Source organism: Orycteropus afer, unplaced genomic scaffold, assembly GCF_000298275.1.
Source record: "Orycteropus afer afer isolate SDZICR_OR568_19922 unplaced genomic scaffold, OryAfe1.0 scaffold00026, whole genome shotgun sequence".
NCBI lineage: Eukaryota > Metazoa > Chordata > Mammalia > Tubulidentata > Orycteropodidae > Orycteropus > Orycteropus afer.
In genome coordinates, this window is record NW_006921613.1 from 18,797,645 (window position 1) to 18,810,349 (window position 12,705).

General features: G+C 38.5%; 1 protein-coding gene across 1 annotated transcript in view; it reads left to right on the forward strand.

The window, feature by feature from the left end:
* VPS39 (VPS39 subunit of HOPS complex) overlaps window positions 1–12,705 on the forward strand; it is a 50,879-nt gene that overhangs the window by 8,878 nt on the left and 29,296 nt on the right. The window contains exons 2-8 of the mRNA XM_007935286.1: window positions 3,346–3,411; window positions 5,902–5,934; window positions 6,451–6,515; window positions 6,828–6,870; window positions 8,257–8,351; window positions 9,259–9,357; window positions 9,791–9,883. Of these exons, the coding sequence (XP_007933477.1) occupies window positions 3,346–3,411; window positions 5,902–5,934; window positions 6,451–6,515; window positions 6,828–6,870; window positions 8,257–8,351; window positions 9,259–9,357; window positions 9,791–9,883 (494 nt within the window). The remainder of the gene's footprint in view (window positions 1–3,345; window positions 3,412–5,901; window positions 5,935–6,450; window positions 6,516–6,827; window positions 6,871–8,256; window positions 8,352–9,258; window positions 9,358–9,790; window positions 9,884–12,705) is intronic.

Sequence of the window (12,705 nt, forward strand, 5' to 3'; positions counted from 1 at the left end):
CCATAGTCTCAGAAGTTTCACTAGAGGAACTGCCAAGTTTTGAGGGTAGTGGAGAAGGATGGATGGGAAAGATGATAAATTTTATGTTTGTCTTTTGTTTTGTTTTGTTTATGTATATTATAAGTGAATTTTTTTTTTTTTTTTTTAATTCTACTTCGTTTTATTTCGGAAATATCATTGGGTGTCCTAAAACTCAACTTGAAAATTGCCAATTGCTCGATATAATGATATCTGGTAGCATAGTGCCTAAGGCATTTGACTGCTAACCAGAAGACTGGTGGTTCAAACCCACCAGCCACTCCTTGGAAGGAAGATTGGGCAATCTATTTCTGTAGAGATACTGCCTCGGAAACCCAAGGAGAGGTCTCTATGAGTCGGAACTGACTCAACAGCAGTAAGTTTCGTTTTTTATTGTCTTTCATACAACATCTAGCCAACACCCAATTTTTTGACTTGACATGCCTTACTACATCACAAAATGTGGTTAAGAGCCAGACAGATAGAGGTTGGAATCTCAACTCTGCCGTTTACTACATATGTAGCATTGGACAAATTATTTTGTTCCTTGGCTATAGTTTTCTCATCTGTAAAATGGGGATTTAAAAAGCATCACCTGTATCAAAAATGTGTAGTTGTGAGGATTAAGTAAAATAACATATGATATGTGCTTAGTATTTCCTAGAATACAGTACATGTTCCATATAGTTCATCTTTTTATACCATTATCCAATATTTTAATTTACAAAGGATCAAAAGAGTTTATGGAAGGAGTAAGTGACCTTTATGTTTCAACATAGAAGAGTTGAGGAAGCATCTGTACATGCTTAACTTGCCTTACTGATTTAATGTGCCTCTGTCCGGGTAATTATTTAAACCCTTCCTGAACCTCTTTATTTTTAGACTAGACCAATGTGTCTCAAATGTGATCCTTGAATAAGCAGCATCAGCATCACCTGAAAACTTGTTAGAAATGCAAATTCTTGGGACCCATGTCCAGAACTACTCAGTCAGGAGCTCACGGTGCAGCCTAGAAACCTGTTTCAATAAACCCCTAAATAATTCTGACATACCCTGAAGTTTAAGAACCTCTGACCTAGGCCATGTTTTTTTTTTTTTTTTTTTTTAAGTAAGAGTTTTATTGAGAAAAATGCACATGCCATAAAATCTAGCTCTTTAAAATGGACATTCATTGGTTTTTAGTCTATTCACAGAGCTGTGCAGCTGTCACCACAATCAATTTTAGAACATTGTTATCACTCTAAGAAGAAACTCTGTGTCCGTTAGCATTCATTCCCTGTTTTCCCCAAGTCCTCAAGCCCTGGACAACCACTAATCTACTTTTTGTCTCTGTGTTTCTGAATATTTCATAAAAATGGAATTATATAATATGTGGCCCTTTGTGCCTGGTTTCTTTCATTTAGCATAATGTTTTGAGGTTCATCCACATTGTAGCATACATCAGTACTTCATTCCTTTTGATGGCTATATAATATTCCATTGTTTGGACATACCACATTTTCTTTATTGATTCATCACTTGATGGACCTTGGCTTGGTTCTACCTTTTTGGCTCTTATGAATAACACTGCTGTGAACATCTGTGTGCAGATTTTGTGTGGACATATATTTTTATTTCTCGTGGGCACATATCTAGGAGTGGAATTGCTAGGTCATGTGGTAACTCAAGATTGTTCACAACTGGGCCGATAAATGGTGAAGCAATTGAAGTTGTCAAGGGTTTCATTCTACTTGGATCAACAGTCAAAATCCATGGAGACAGCAGTCACAGAATCACACAATTTACTACAGTGGGCAAATCTATGGCAAAAGACCTCTTTAAAAGCTTAAAATGCAAAATTATCACTTTATGACTGAGGTCTACTTCATATGCATGCAAAAGCTGGACAATGTAAAAGAAAGACCAAGGTAGAAATGACATTTGAATTATGGAGTTGGTGAAGAAAATTGAATATACCATGAACTGCTAGAAGAACAAACAAATCGGTCTTAGAAGAAGTTCAGCCATAATGCTTCTGCGAAGCAAGGATGGTGAGAGTTTGTCTTGCTTACTTTGGATACATAATTAGGAGGGACTAGTTGCTGGAAAAGGACATTATACTTGGTAAAATAGAGTGTCAGGAAAAAAGAGAGAGCCCCTCAATGAGATGGATAGACACAGTGGCTGCAGCAGTGCGTTCAAACAGCAGTGATTGTGAGGATGGTGTAGTATCTGTTCTGTTCCATATAGGGTCACTATGAGGCAGAGACCACTCGACAGACACCTAACAACAACAAAATGGTAACTCAATATTTAAGCTTTTGAGGAACTGCCAGACTGTTTTCCGAAGTGGTAGTGTATGAGGGCTCCAGTTTCTCCACATTCATAGTAACGCTTGTTATTATCTCTAAGATCATCTTTTGAGATAATGAATTCTATAAGCTTAATGTTTTAATAACAACAACAACAACAACAACAATGTTTTAATGCTTCTTATTTTCCTCAAGGGAGCTCTGGTAGCATAGTGGCTAAGACACTTGCCTGCTAACCAGACGGCTGGCGGTTCAAACCCACCAGCCACTCCTCGGAAGGAAGGTTGGGCAATCCTACTTCCGTAGTGATACTGCCTCGGAAACCCAAGGAGGGGTCGCTATGAGTCGGGTTTGACTCGACGGCACATAACAACAACAACATTTTCCTCAAAGTTAAATCATTAAACCTTCAAGGCATGCCCCTTTGCTGTTATTTCTGAGATTTGATACCTAGTTTCATGTTTATACCATCTGTTCATTTTATGAGGAGTCCCTGGGTGGTAAGCGGTTAAGCACTCAACTACTAGCTCAAAGGTTTGACCTACCCAGAGGTACCTTGGAAGACAGGCCTGGCAGTCTGCTTCCAAAAGTTCACAGCCTTGAAAACCCTATCGAGCAGTTCTGTGCTGCACACATGGGGTTGTCATGAGTCAGAATTTATGCCAACTAACAACAACAGCATTCATTTTCAGTTTCATAATTTTTTTTTAGTTACTGCCTTTAAAAAACAACAACAACAACAAATAGATACCTTGATAAAGAAGTCCTGGTATCTTTTTGGTCAGTTAATTTTGAAAAAATGAAGCCAGGGACATATTTTATGCTCTGAAATAGTAATTGTTGAGTAATTTTTTTTTTTTGGACTGGTTGATTTCAGACATTTCTTGAACATACACATCTTTTAGCTTTGCACAATTCTTATTATCCAAAGCAGCTTGTTTTCTTGACCCTTTGCTTTGTGAGTATAAGCCACAGCTAAAGAAATAAGCTTGTACTGAAGTTTATTGGCTTTTCTTACCACTGTTTTCTTTTCCAGAGGAATGGCTTCTTGTTGGAACCAAACAGGGACATCTTCTTCTCTATAGGATTCGAAAGGACGTTGGTGAGTGACAAACTGTCCAGAACTGAGAATAAAGTGGCATACTGCTCATGGATAAAGAAATTTTTAATCAGATCAGACACAGCTGTAAAATCAGTGATTTCTGGGCTATTAGAAGAGCAATTATAGAGGAGGAGGAGCAGAGGGGAGATGGGGAGAAATAAGCGATAATCTCCAGGATTGGTTTTTCAGGCTGCATTCTTCTGCCCCCATCTGTAAGGTCAGAGTGCTTGCTCCTCCCCTCAGCACTTCATAGAGGCTCATTACCAGCAATAAGAAACATGACTGTTGGTACTATAATTCCTGTGTAAATGGTGTGGTGGTGGAGGGAGGGGGAACTATTGATTTAAAAGATCTTGTTAACTTATGAAGGGAAGACTAGCAGTGAGAGGATCTGGGTTTGACGCCCAGCTTTGCTTCCCCCAGCCATGTGACTGTGATAGAGGAAACTTCTATAAACTGTCTTATCTGTCTCACAGAGTTGTAGAAGTCACATGCAATAATTTGCTTGAAAAGACTTCGAAAACTAAAGCTCCCAATCAAATGCAACTTTGTAAAAAATGATAATAGTGTAAAATAATAGCTGAAAGGATTTTAATTTTATTCTGTTAATGAATATCCTCTATTAGGGCTCAAAAGAATCTCACTCTCTTCCTCATTTTTTCTGTATGCTCTTTTTATGGAAAATTGGTATGTTTGGATAGTAGGCCTTGGAGCCCCAAAGGCTATAGCAACCTACTGTTAGTGTGACAGGAAATTAATAGTAGGCTAACACTGGGAAGAAAAAGGACTTTACTAGTGCAGTAGGGAAAGAGGAAGGCACTTGGTCAGGATCTAGTGTTGAAGTGATATAAACAGAGGGTTTACATTACTTATAAGTTTTTGGAAGGCTGGCGGTTCAAACTCACCAGTCACTCCTTGGAAGGAAGATGGGGCAATCTACTTCCGTAGCGATACTGCCTCGGAAACCCAAGGAGGGGTCGCTATGAGTCAGGTCTGACTTGACGGCACATAACAACAACACAAGTTTTTAAATATTCCTCTACATTGGGGGTCAGAAAATTTGTTCTGAAAAGGGTCAACTAATAAATATTTTAGGCTTTGAGGACCATAGAATCTCTGTTAAAATTATTAAATTTGCCCTTGTAGCATGAAAGCAGCCATAGACAATATGTTAACTGATGCATGTGGCTGTGTTCCTGAGACTTAATTTATGAAGACGTGCAGAGGGTGGGATTTGACCTATGGACAGTAGCTTGCCAACCCCAGCTTTAAATTTTGAGTTCTCAGAGCCAAAATATTTGCTTTCTGTGGTATCTATCCAGTTTATCCTTTAAAAATTAAGCCTACCTTTTGTTCAGCATTCAACAACTGTGTTTTGACTGCCTGCTATGGGTTCAAACACTGTAGGACTGGAAGATAAGAGAGTGTAATATTCTTTATGCCGTTCTTTACTCCTTATAGAGAGTAAGTTCTTAGTGCCATCACATACTAAGTACACGAGTAAAAGGACTTTTTAAATACATTATTTCTATACAAGTGGTACAGAATTGAAAACTGGGCTATGGAAAGGAATCTTTCAACACGGTATAAACTAAAGCTGGTAATGTTAGTGTTGATCTGCTTGGAACAATGGTAGTGACTATTCCTTGCCTGTGATCAGTTCACCATGTAACTTTTTACTAGTCGATCAGTCTCTCTAGGCTTCAGTTTCCCCATGGTAATTTGAATAGCAGTACTCACATACCTTAGTTTCTGATCTGAAATTTCACCTCAAGAAACTTCACTTCTTCCTGTACCCTTAGGGAGCAGCTCAGTTCTGGACCAGCCCTGGCCTCCTATGGACCAGAAATAGACCTGGGCCTGTATGATTCAGCTCCAGAACTAATTCAGTTTCTAAACTGGAGAGATTCCAAGTGACTAGATTGTCCTTCTGAGGAAACAGAGATGGCCATGAGATGTCATGGAAAGCTGGGATTTAGGGGCCCTAGGTTCTGATCTGAGCCATCTCCCTTGATGGGAAGTATACATAAAGCCCTTCTGCTATGTCCTAAGTAAGGTATGAAGTATGATGGTTGTCTTGGGGAAAAGCACTTGTGCAATTGTGTTATGAGCTGAACTTAACACTTTTTTTCATGGAACACTAGTTTTACTTGAAAGAATGACTGACAAATTATGTGTTTTTAGATGTGGATATCTGGTATATGTTTTCTCAAAAATGAACAAAGGGTACCTGTCCCTTCAAAGAAATATGAAATTGGAATAATAATCCATACTCCTTGGGGTAGTTGTGAAAGTTACAGAAAATATATGTAAATTTTTTAATCCAGAACCTAGCACATTGTTATTGCTTATTAATAATAGTGGCGGTTAGTATTATGATAATTACTTACTCTTTGGTGCCTTTTGAGGCTGATTATTTTTGTCATCTTCAGCAAGGTTGGATTCACATGTTTTTATGGTATGTAACTTTTCTAACCTTTTTTGTAACAGTGCCAGCAGACGTAGCATCACCAGAAAGTGGCAGTAAGTGTAGATGCATTGAATTGCTTCAGCTCTGGAGATGGTGTTGAGTGTTTGCTCTGTCCCAGCTGCATAGGCAGCTGCTGGGATTCAGTTGGTCTTGAGCGGAAGATGCTTTGGGCTGGGTTTCATTGCTTGGGCTCTTATATTTGACTATTACTTTTCATACTCTTCTTAGTGAGACACTTTGCCAAGGTACCTTTTTTTTTTTTTTTTTGAAGATAAGCTCTTTTAAATTCACAAGTACCTTGCTGCATTAGTAAATGTCTGTGGTGTGATCCTTTTTGCTGATGCCAAGTGATGGTGCATGAAACCCTCTTCTAAAATTTGGGGTTGAAAGCAACTTACAATGCTTAGTAAAGATAGCTGGCTGTTGTAGCTCTCTGACTTCTAGTCTTCTAGGAATTTTCTTAAGATTCATGTAGGAGTATATATAGAGTAGTATTTATTTATTTTTTTTTTTTGGTTGTTTTCATATATGTATGTTTGGAACTGTGAATGATTATTTCTTTTCCATAGGTTGCAACAGGTTTGAAGTAACACTGGAGAAATCCAATAAGAATTTCTCCAAAAAGATCCAGCAGGTAGGCAGTGATGGTGGTTGCTATAAGAATATTTGATTAGTATGAGGCCCTGCTGAAGCTAGAACTTTGATCATGCTATTTATTGACTGAATCTTCTGCTTTCTGTCCTAACCATGTATGGTCAGGGATCTGTCCATATGTCATGTGCCTGAGATCCTCTTTGACAAGAAGTTGTGATTACATATAAGTCTTTATATGATCTTTATGATTGGTTTAGGCTCTTTAGTTGCCTTTTAGTACTCCAGTTAAAAGAACTTTTGATAAACCTTGTTAGAAATGTTTAATTGAGAATAATGATTTGCTATTTTCCAGATCCATGTGGTTTCCCAGTTTAAGATTCTGGTGTGCTTGTTAGGTAAGAAAAGGGGATACATTTTTGTTTTGTGTATCGAAAAATAAGAGCTGTGACCTAATTAACCCTTTCATAATTAATTTGATAGTAGTTACTTAACAGTGAACTGATAGGTTCCAAACCAGATATAGTGGGGACACAAGTAATAAAGGCATCGGTATTCCACTTGGACTCTACTGTCCAGTGAGTATCACTTCATTCATTCCTTCATTCAATAATCTATCATATTTATTGAGCACTGTGCAAAACTTGGACTGGGCATTGGGGATACAAGTTGAATGAGACATGGTTTCTATCGTCGAAGCATACGTTCTGATTATGAAAATGGAAATGACAAAAAGTAATCATGATACAATGTGGTAAGTTACATTGGAAATTTGTACAAAGTATTGTGGGATTCTAGTAATGGGAAGGACTGTATTGCTTAGTGAATGATTAGAATTTCTACAGGAAGAGAAGTAGGCAGAGCATTGTAGGCAGAGGGAACAGCTTGAGCCAAGGCCCTGAGCTGTGGCAATGCATGGAAATAGTCTGGTGGTCCATTATGCCCAGACTTAGGATATGTGATGGATAATAGTGAGACATTGAGCAAGAGAGGCAAATCAGGGCTAGGCTGTAAAGGGCCATGGTTTCCAAAAAGATAGCCAGCTATGCCTTTTCTTGACAAGCAAAGGACTAAGAACTTGCCTCATATTCTGTACTGTTCAGGCCAGAGCCTAAATTGTAGAATCTTTCTAAACTTAGTTCATAGGTCCAGAGATAAACATTTAAAATAACTAAGTCTTCATGACTAAAACTAAACAGGAGGCCCAAGTGAAATTATTTTGCTTTACTAGAAAGGAAATCCTTGCAATGGATTTGTACAAAATCCACAGGGAATTTCCTTTTAGTTTCTAGAGCTTCCTAAAGTATGTATCATTCAAAGTCATTTCTTACAAAAATACTATATCACAAATTTTTTAGACTTGAGGACAGGGTATAAGAGCACTTGGGAGGGGAAAGAGCTGTTTTGCTCAAGTAGTCCGAAATTTTTAAGAAACAGAATATTCAAGTTAAGAAGACTGAGTGACCCCTTAAATGGTCTATACTGGTAATAGAAACCAAAAGCAAACCAAACTCACTGCTATTGAGTCGGATCCACCTCATAACAACCCCTCCTTGAGTTTCTGAGGCAAAGTAGATTACCTAGTCTTTCTTCCAAGGAGTGGCTGGTGGGTTTGAACCACCATGCTAATCATTGTTAATGAAACTGAAGGTACATCTACAACCAGCATTTGCCATTTAGTTCTTCTAGATGTTATAGTTATTTATTTATTTTTTGTCTTGAAGGTGGTTGTGTTAGAGAATTGTGGTAATTTATGTAGTGATGTTTTACCTTCTTCCAAACAGAAAATAACATTTATGTCCATGACCTGTTGACATTTCAACAAATCACTACGGTGGCAAAGGCAAAGGGAGCATCACTGTTCACCTGTGACCTCCAGGTATGTGTAGGCATCGTTCCTACCATTAGATGTAAATAATGGCACTGGTAATCCAAACCCAGCAGAGGCTCCACCCAGAATATTTGATTGTATTATTGAGATGTCCTCTAGTATGCGATCTGAAGTTGAAACTGTATTCCCGGTATGTACTGCCTCCAGTGTGAGCACCACACATCTGTATGGCAGGAGGCAACTGACCAAGGGTCAGAGTGTTTGCCACGGACAAACCATTAGTGCAAAATCAAGACTATAACAATATTATAAACATAATTATGGGGCATTAATTGTGCTCGTGTTCTAAACATGTGACTATGGTCTTTGTCTTCAGGGAGTTGTCATTATTCCAAAAAGACATCACTCCTTATATTTGCAATTCATCATCCTTCCTGTCTTCAAAATCTGCCTCACTCTTCTCCTCAACTCTGATCACTTCTTAGCATTTATGGCCTACGTAGACACTGCATTCCTTTTATGGCTCAGCATTTTCTTTCCCTCCACTTTTTTTAAGGGAGTGAAAGTAGACCAGCTGTCATTGACCCATGCTGATCTCTGGCCTAACATGTATTGACAGCTATGAGCAAGAAGCAGAAAAATAGAGGAGGAAGCAATTCTGTAGATGAAGGCCTGCACTGAGCTTTTTTATCCCTGAGTTATGAATGTTCACATCATTCTCTGGTGCTGGCGTTCTTAACTGGCAGCCTTGGGAGGAAGTGCTGCTCAGCCAGTTGTTTATGAATACATCTTAGAGAATGGTGTTCTGTTCAGCATTTCTGACAGTGTGACTTTATATTACAGGGATTTTCAGATTAGTAGCCATTTGAAGACAGAGCACCTCTAATTTAGTTTTAACTCAGTTGTGGAGTCATTGTATGCTCATCTTCACTTGCTCGGGATGTCCCTTTTCCAGCACACAGAGACTGGTGAGGAGGTGTTACGGATGTGTGTAGCAGTGAAAAAGAAGCTGCAGCTCTATTTCTGGAAGGACAGAGAATTTCATGAATTGCAGGTAAAGTCCACTGTTACATGGTCCATGGGTTGGGATGGGAGCTGCTGCTCTAGTTAGCCCACGGCTTGAAAGACTTCCTGTTCAGTTCTAGGGAAGTTCAGTACCCCAGTCTTGTAGTTCTCCCTAGATGAATACTCTGGCAGGAAATATGTGAGAGCTTATTCATGCCCACATATCTAAGGCTTCTGGTCTTGGCAAAGGGAATATAATTCTACAGTTTCTATATGGATTGGTTTAGTTCAAAGTGGGCTTCCACCTTTTCCAAATATACCTTGACCAGTTTATGCATAGTTTATATCTCCATTTTGGGTGGTTTCCTAGCCTTGGCTATGATGAAGGTGAAGTGATGTTTACAAAATGGGATGAAGTAACAGAATGGTCATGATTTTTTTCTTTTAATATCTACAATTGAACTCTTACTCTCTTTCTTCAGGGTGACTTTAGTGTACCAGATGTGCCCAAGTCCATGGCATGGTGTGAAAATTCTATCTGTGTGGGTTTCAAGAGAGACTACTACCTAATAAGGGTAAAGCCTTATCACTTTGCACATATCATCAGTTTACCTTGAGGAAGATGATTATGAATTTACCTTGGGGAGATGATTATATGCTTCTGAACTGTAGGTCAAGAAACTCCCCTAAGTAGAGCTGTTGGCATAACAGGGCTTGTGTTTGTTTGTATTTTTAGTTATTTTTCATACTTTAGCTTTTTCCATAAACAAGGTATCTGTGTAACTTAAGCCAGGCAGAGTCAACTCTCAATTCTCTAACTAATGATTTTTCCAGATTGTGAATCTAATTGTTGGGACAGATTGAACTCTGGGCTTTTTGGTCCCTACCTAATGGAATTATGGGCTGCTGCCCTAAGGCTTCAGTACTTATAACTACAAACTGATTTTAGTATTAACTTAATTAAAAATTATTTTCACTTTCTTTTTTTTTTTGTAAGTTTCAAAACCTCTATTTATTTGCTGTAGAAAATAAGAACATACAGGTAAGAAAGGAGGTGCAAATCATCTGTAATTCCCCCACTCAGAGATAATCGCTGTTAGTCTTTTGGTTTATAGGCTTCCACCCTATTTACAAATGTATCATGTTGTACACATTGTTTTATAATCTGCACTTTCTCTTAACATAAGTGGAAAATCTCTTCATGACATTTCTTTCCCCAAATTTGCATGCTAGAAGGCGTTTTTTTCTCCAAAATCATACGTAGAGAAGACTGATAGACCGCTCATTTCTCTCTCTCTGATGTTCTCTAATACTGTTGGTGTAGTGGTAAAAACATTTCAGCCACTAACCAAAAAGTCAACAGTTTGAACTCACCAGCCACTTCATGGGAGAAAGATGAGGCAGTGTGCTTCGGTAAAGATTCACAGCCTTGCAGATCCTGTGGGACAGGTCTCTTCTCTTCTACAGTGTTGCTATGAGTTGAAATTGACTCAGTAGCAGTGGGTTTTTGCTTAATGGCTGATAATCACGAGCATTTCTTCGTGTGTTTATTAGCTGCCCAAATGTCTTCTTTGGTGAAGTGTCCTGTTCATGTCCTCTGCTCATTTTTTAATTGGATCGTTTGTCTTTTTGTTGTTGAGCTGTTAAAGTTTTCTGTAAATTTTAGAGATTAGTCTCTTGTCCAGTATTTTGTTGCTAAATTTTTTTTCCTAATCTGTGGGCACTCTTTTTTGGTTTTTTGGCAAAGTCTGTGATGCGCATAAATATTTAATATTTAGGAGCTCCAAGTTGTCTAGTTTGTTTTCTGCTGTTTGTGTGTTTTTAGGTATGTTTGATAGTTATTTGTTCTGTGTATTAGGGCCCCTAAGTTTGCCACCCTCACCTTTTTTTTTTTTTTTTATGTTTATGGTTTTAGGTTTTATGTTTAGGTCTTTGATCCATCTTGAGTTAGTTTTTATATATGGTGTGAGATATGTGCCTTGTTTTCATTTTTGGATATCCAGTTTTATGAGCACCATTTGTTAAAGAGACGGACTCTCTTTCCCCCCTTATTAATGGGTTTCAGCCAAAGATCAGCTGTCAATAGGTGGATAGATTTAATTCCATGTTCTCAGTTCTGTTCCACTGGTGATAGAGCATTCATTTCATAAACATCTAAATCCTGTAGCTCCCCACCCCTGTCACATTCCAGACTTGGCAATTTTATTTTATTTTTTTTACCTTTTAATTTTTTTTTGTTGTTACTTTAAGAGCTTGTTTTACATTCAACATAATGCGTACATTTAGTTTCATTCCCCATTCACCATGTCCAACCCTAACCCAGTCTCCTCCCCTCCCTACCCTGCAACCCTGTGCCCCTCATAATTATGCACTTCTGTTTGTCCTGCATTTCCTCAGTTTGAATGTTGGTCCTCTGGTGTCCCATGGTCTATTGCTCTAAGGGATGTATTACCATAGAATATGTGGGTGCGGCATCCTGGGTTGAGTGGTCTGCGTGCACATCTTGTTAACTATTGGACTGACAGCCTGCCCCTGGGGGTGAGTTTTATTCCAGGCGCAGAATGTATTCCAGGGTCATAGTATTGGGAGTCTCACCAGATTTCATCTCACCAGTAATTCTGGTCATTATTGAGTTTTTGGATTTTGTTCCACGTTTTCCCTCCTACTCTATCCAAGATCTCCAGATTTGATCCTTTTCTGAGTGGCTGGCATTGGTAGCCAGGCACCATCTAGTTCTGGTCTTGAGGGCCATCGTGTCCTAGGGCTGATTGCTTCTAAATGCCCTTGTTTTTGTTTTGTGTGTGTGTGTGTGTGTATGTGTGTTCTTCACTTCTACTCACCAATGTAGGATGTGGAGCAACACTTTTATGTATTTTGTTGTGTAGACTTAGCAATTTTAGAAAGCTTTCTTCTCATCTCCCCACTGTCCTGGCCCCAGTGAGTGAACTTTTCGTTATTTGCCTAATTAATGTATTTGTTCCATATTTATACTGTTGGAATATCTTAATTTTGTCAGGATCAGAGTTCTAAACTCCTAAAGGAATCATTGCTGTACAAGTGATTGAATATCAAGTAGGGATGTAGGTGCTAAAAGAATTCTTTAAGGGTTGGGAGGGAACTGAGGCAAAAGGTAGAGTAAGGCTCATTTTTTGGATGCTGTCATCACCTTCTTGAAGCTGGAGTCTTCTGAGGGTAGGAAATCTTACTTTAGGACCAAAATATTCAAAAATTACTTATTTATTTACAGTAAAACTCATTCTTGCAGTCTGAGTTTTGACAAATGCTTAGAGTTGTCAAGATATCAATGAAGATTTAGAACATTTGAAGGACAAAATTTCCAGTTTTTAGCAAGCATGAATGAAGCTACTATAAACCTTCACATACATGTTTTTTTTTT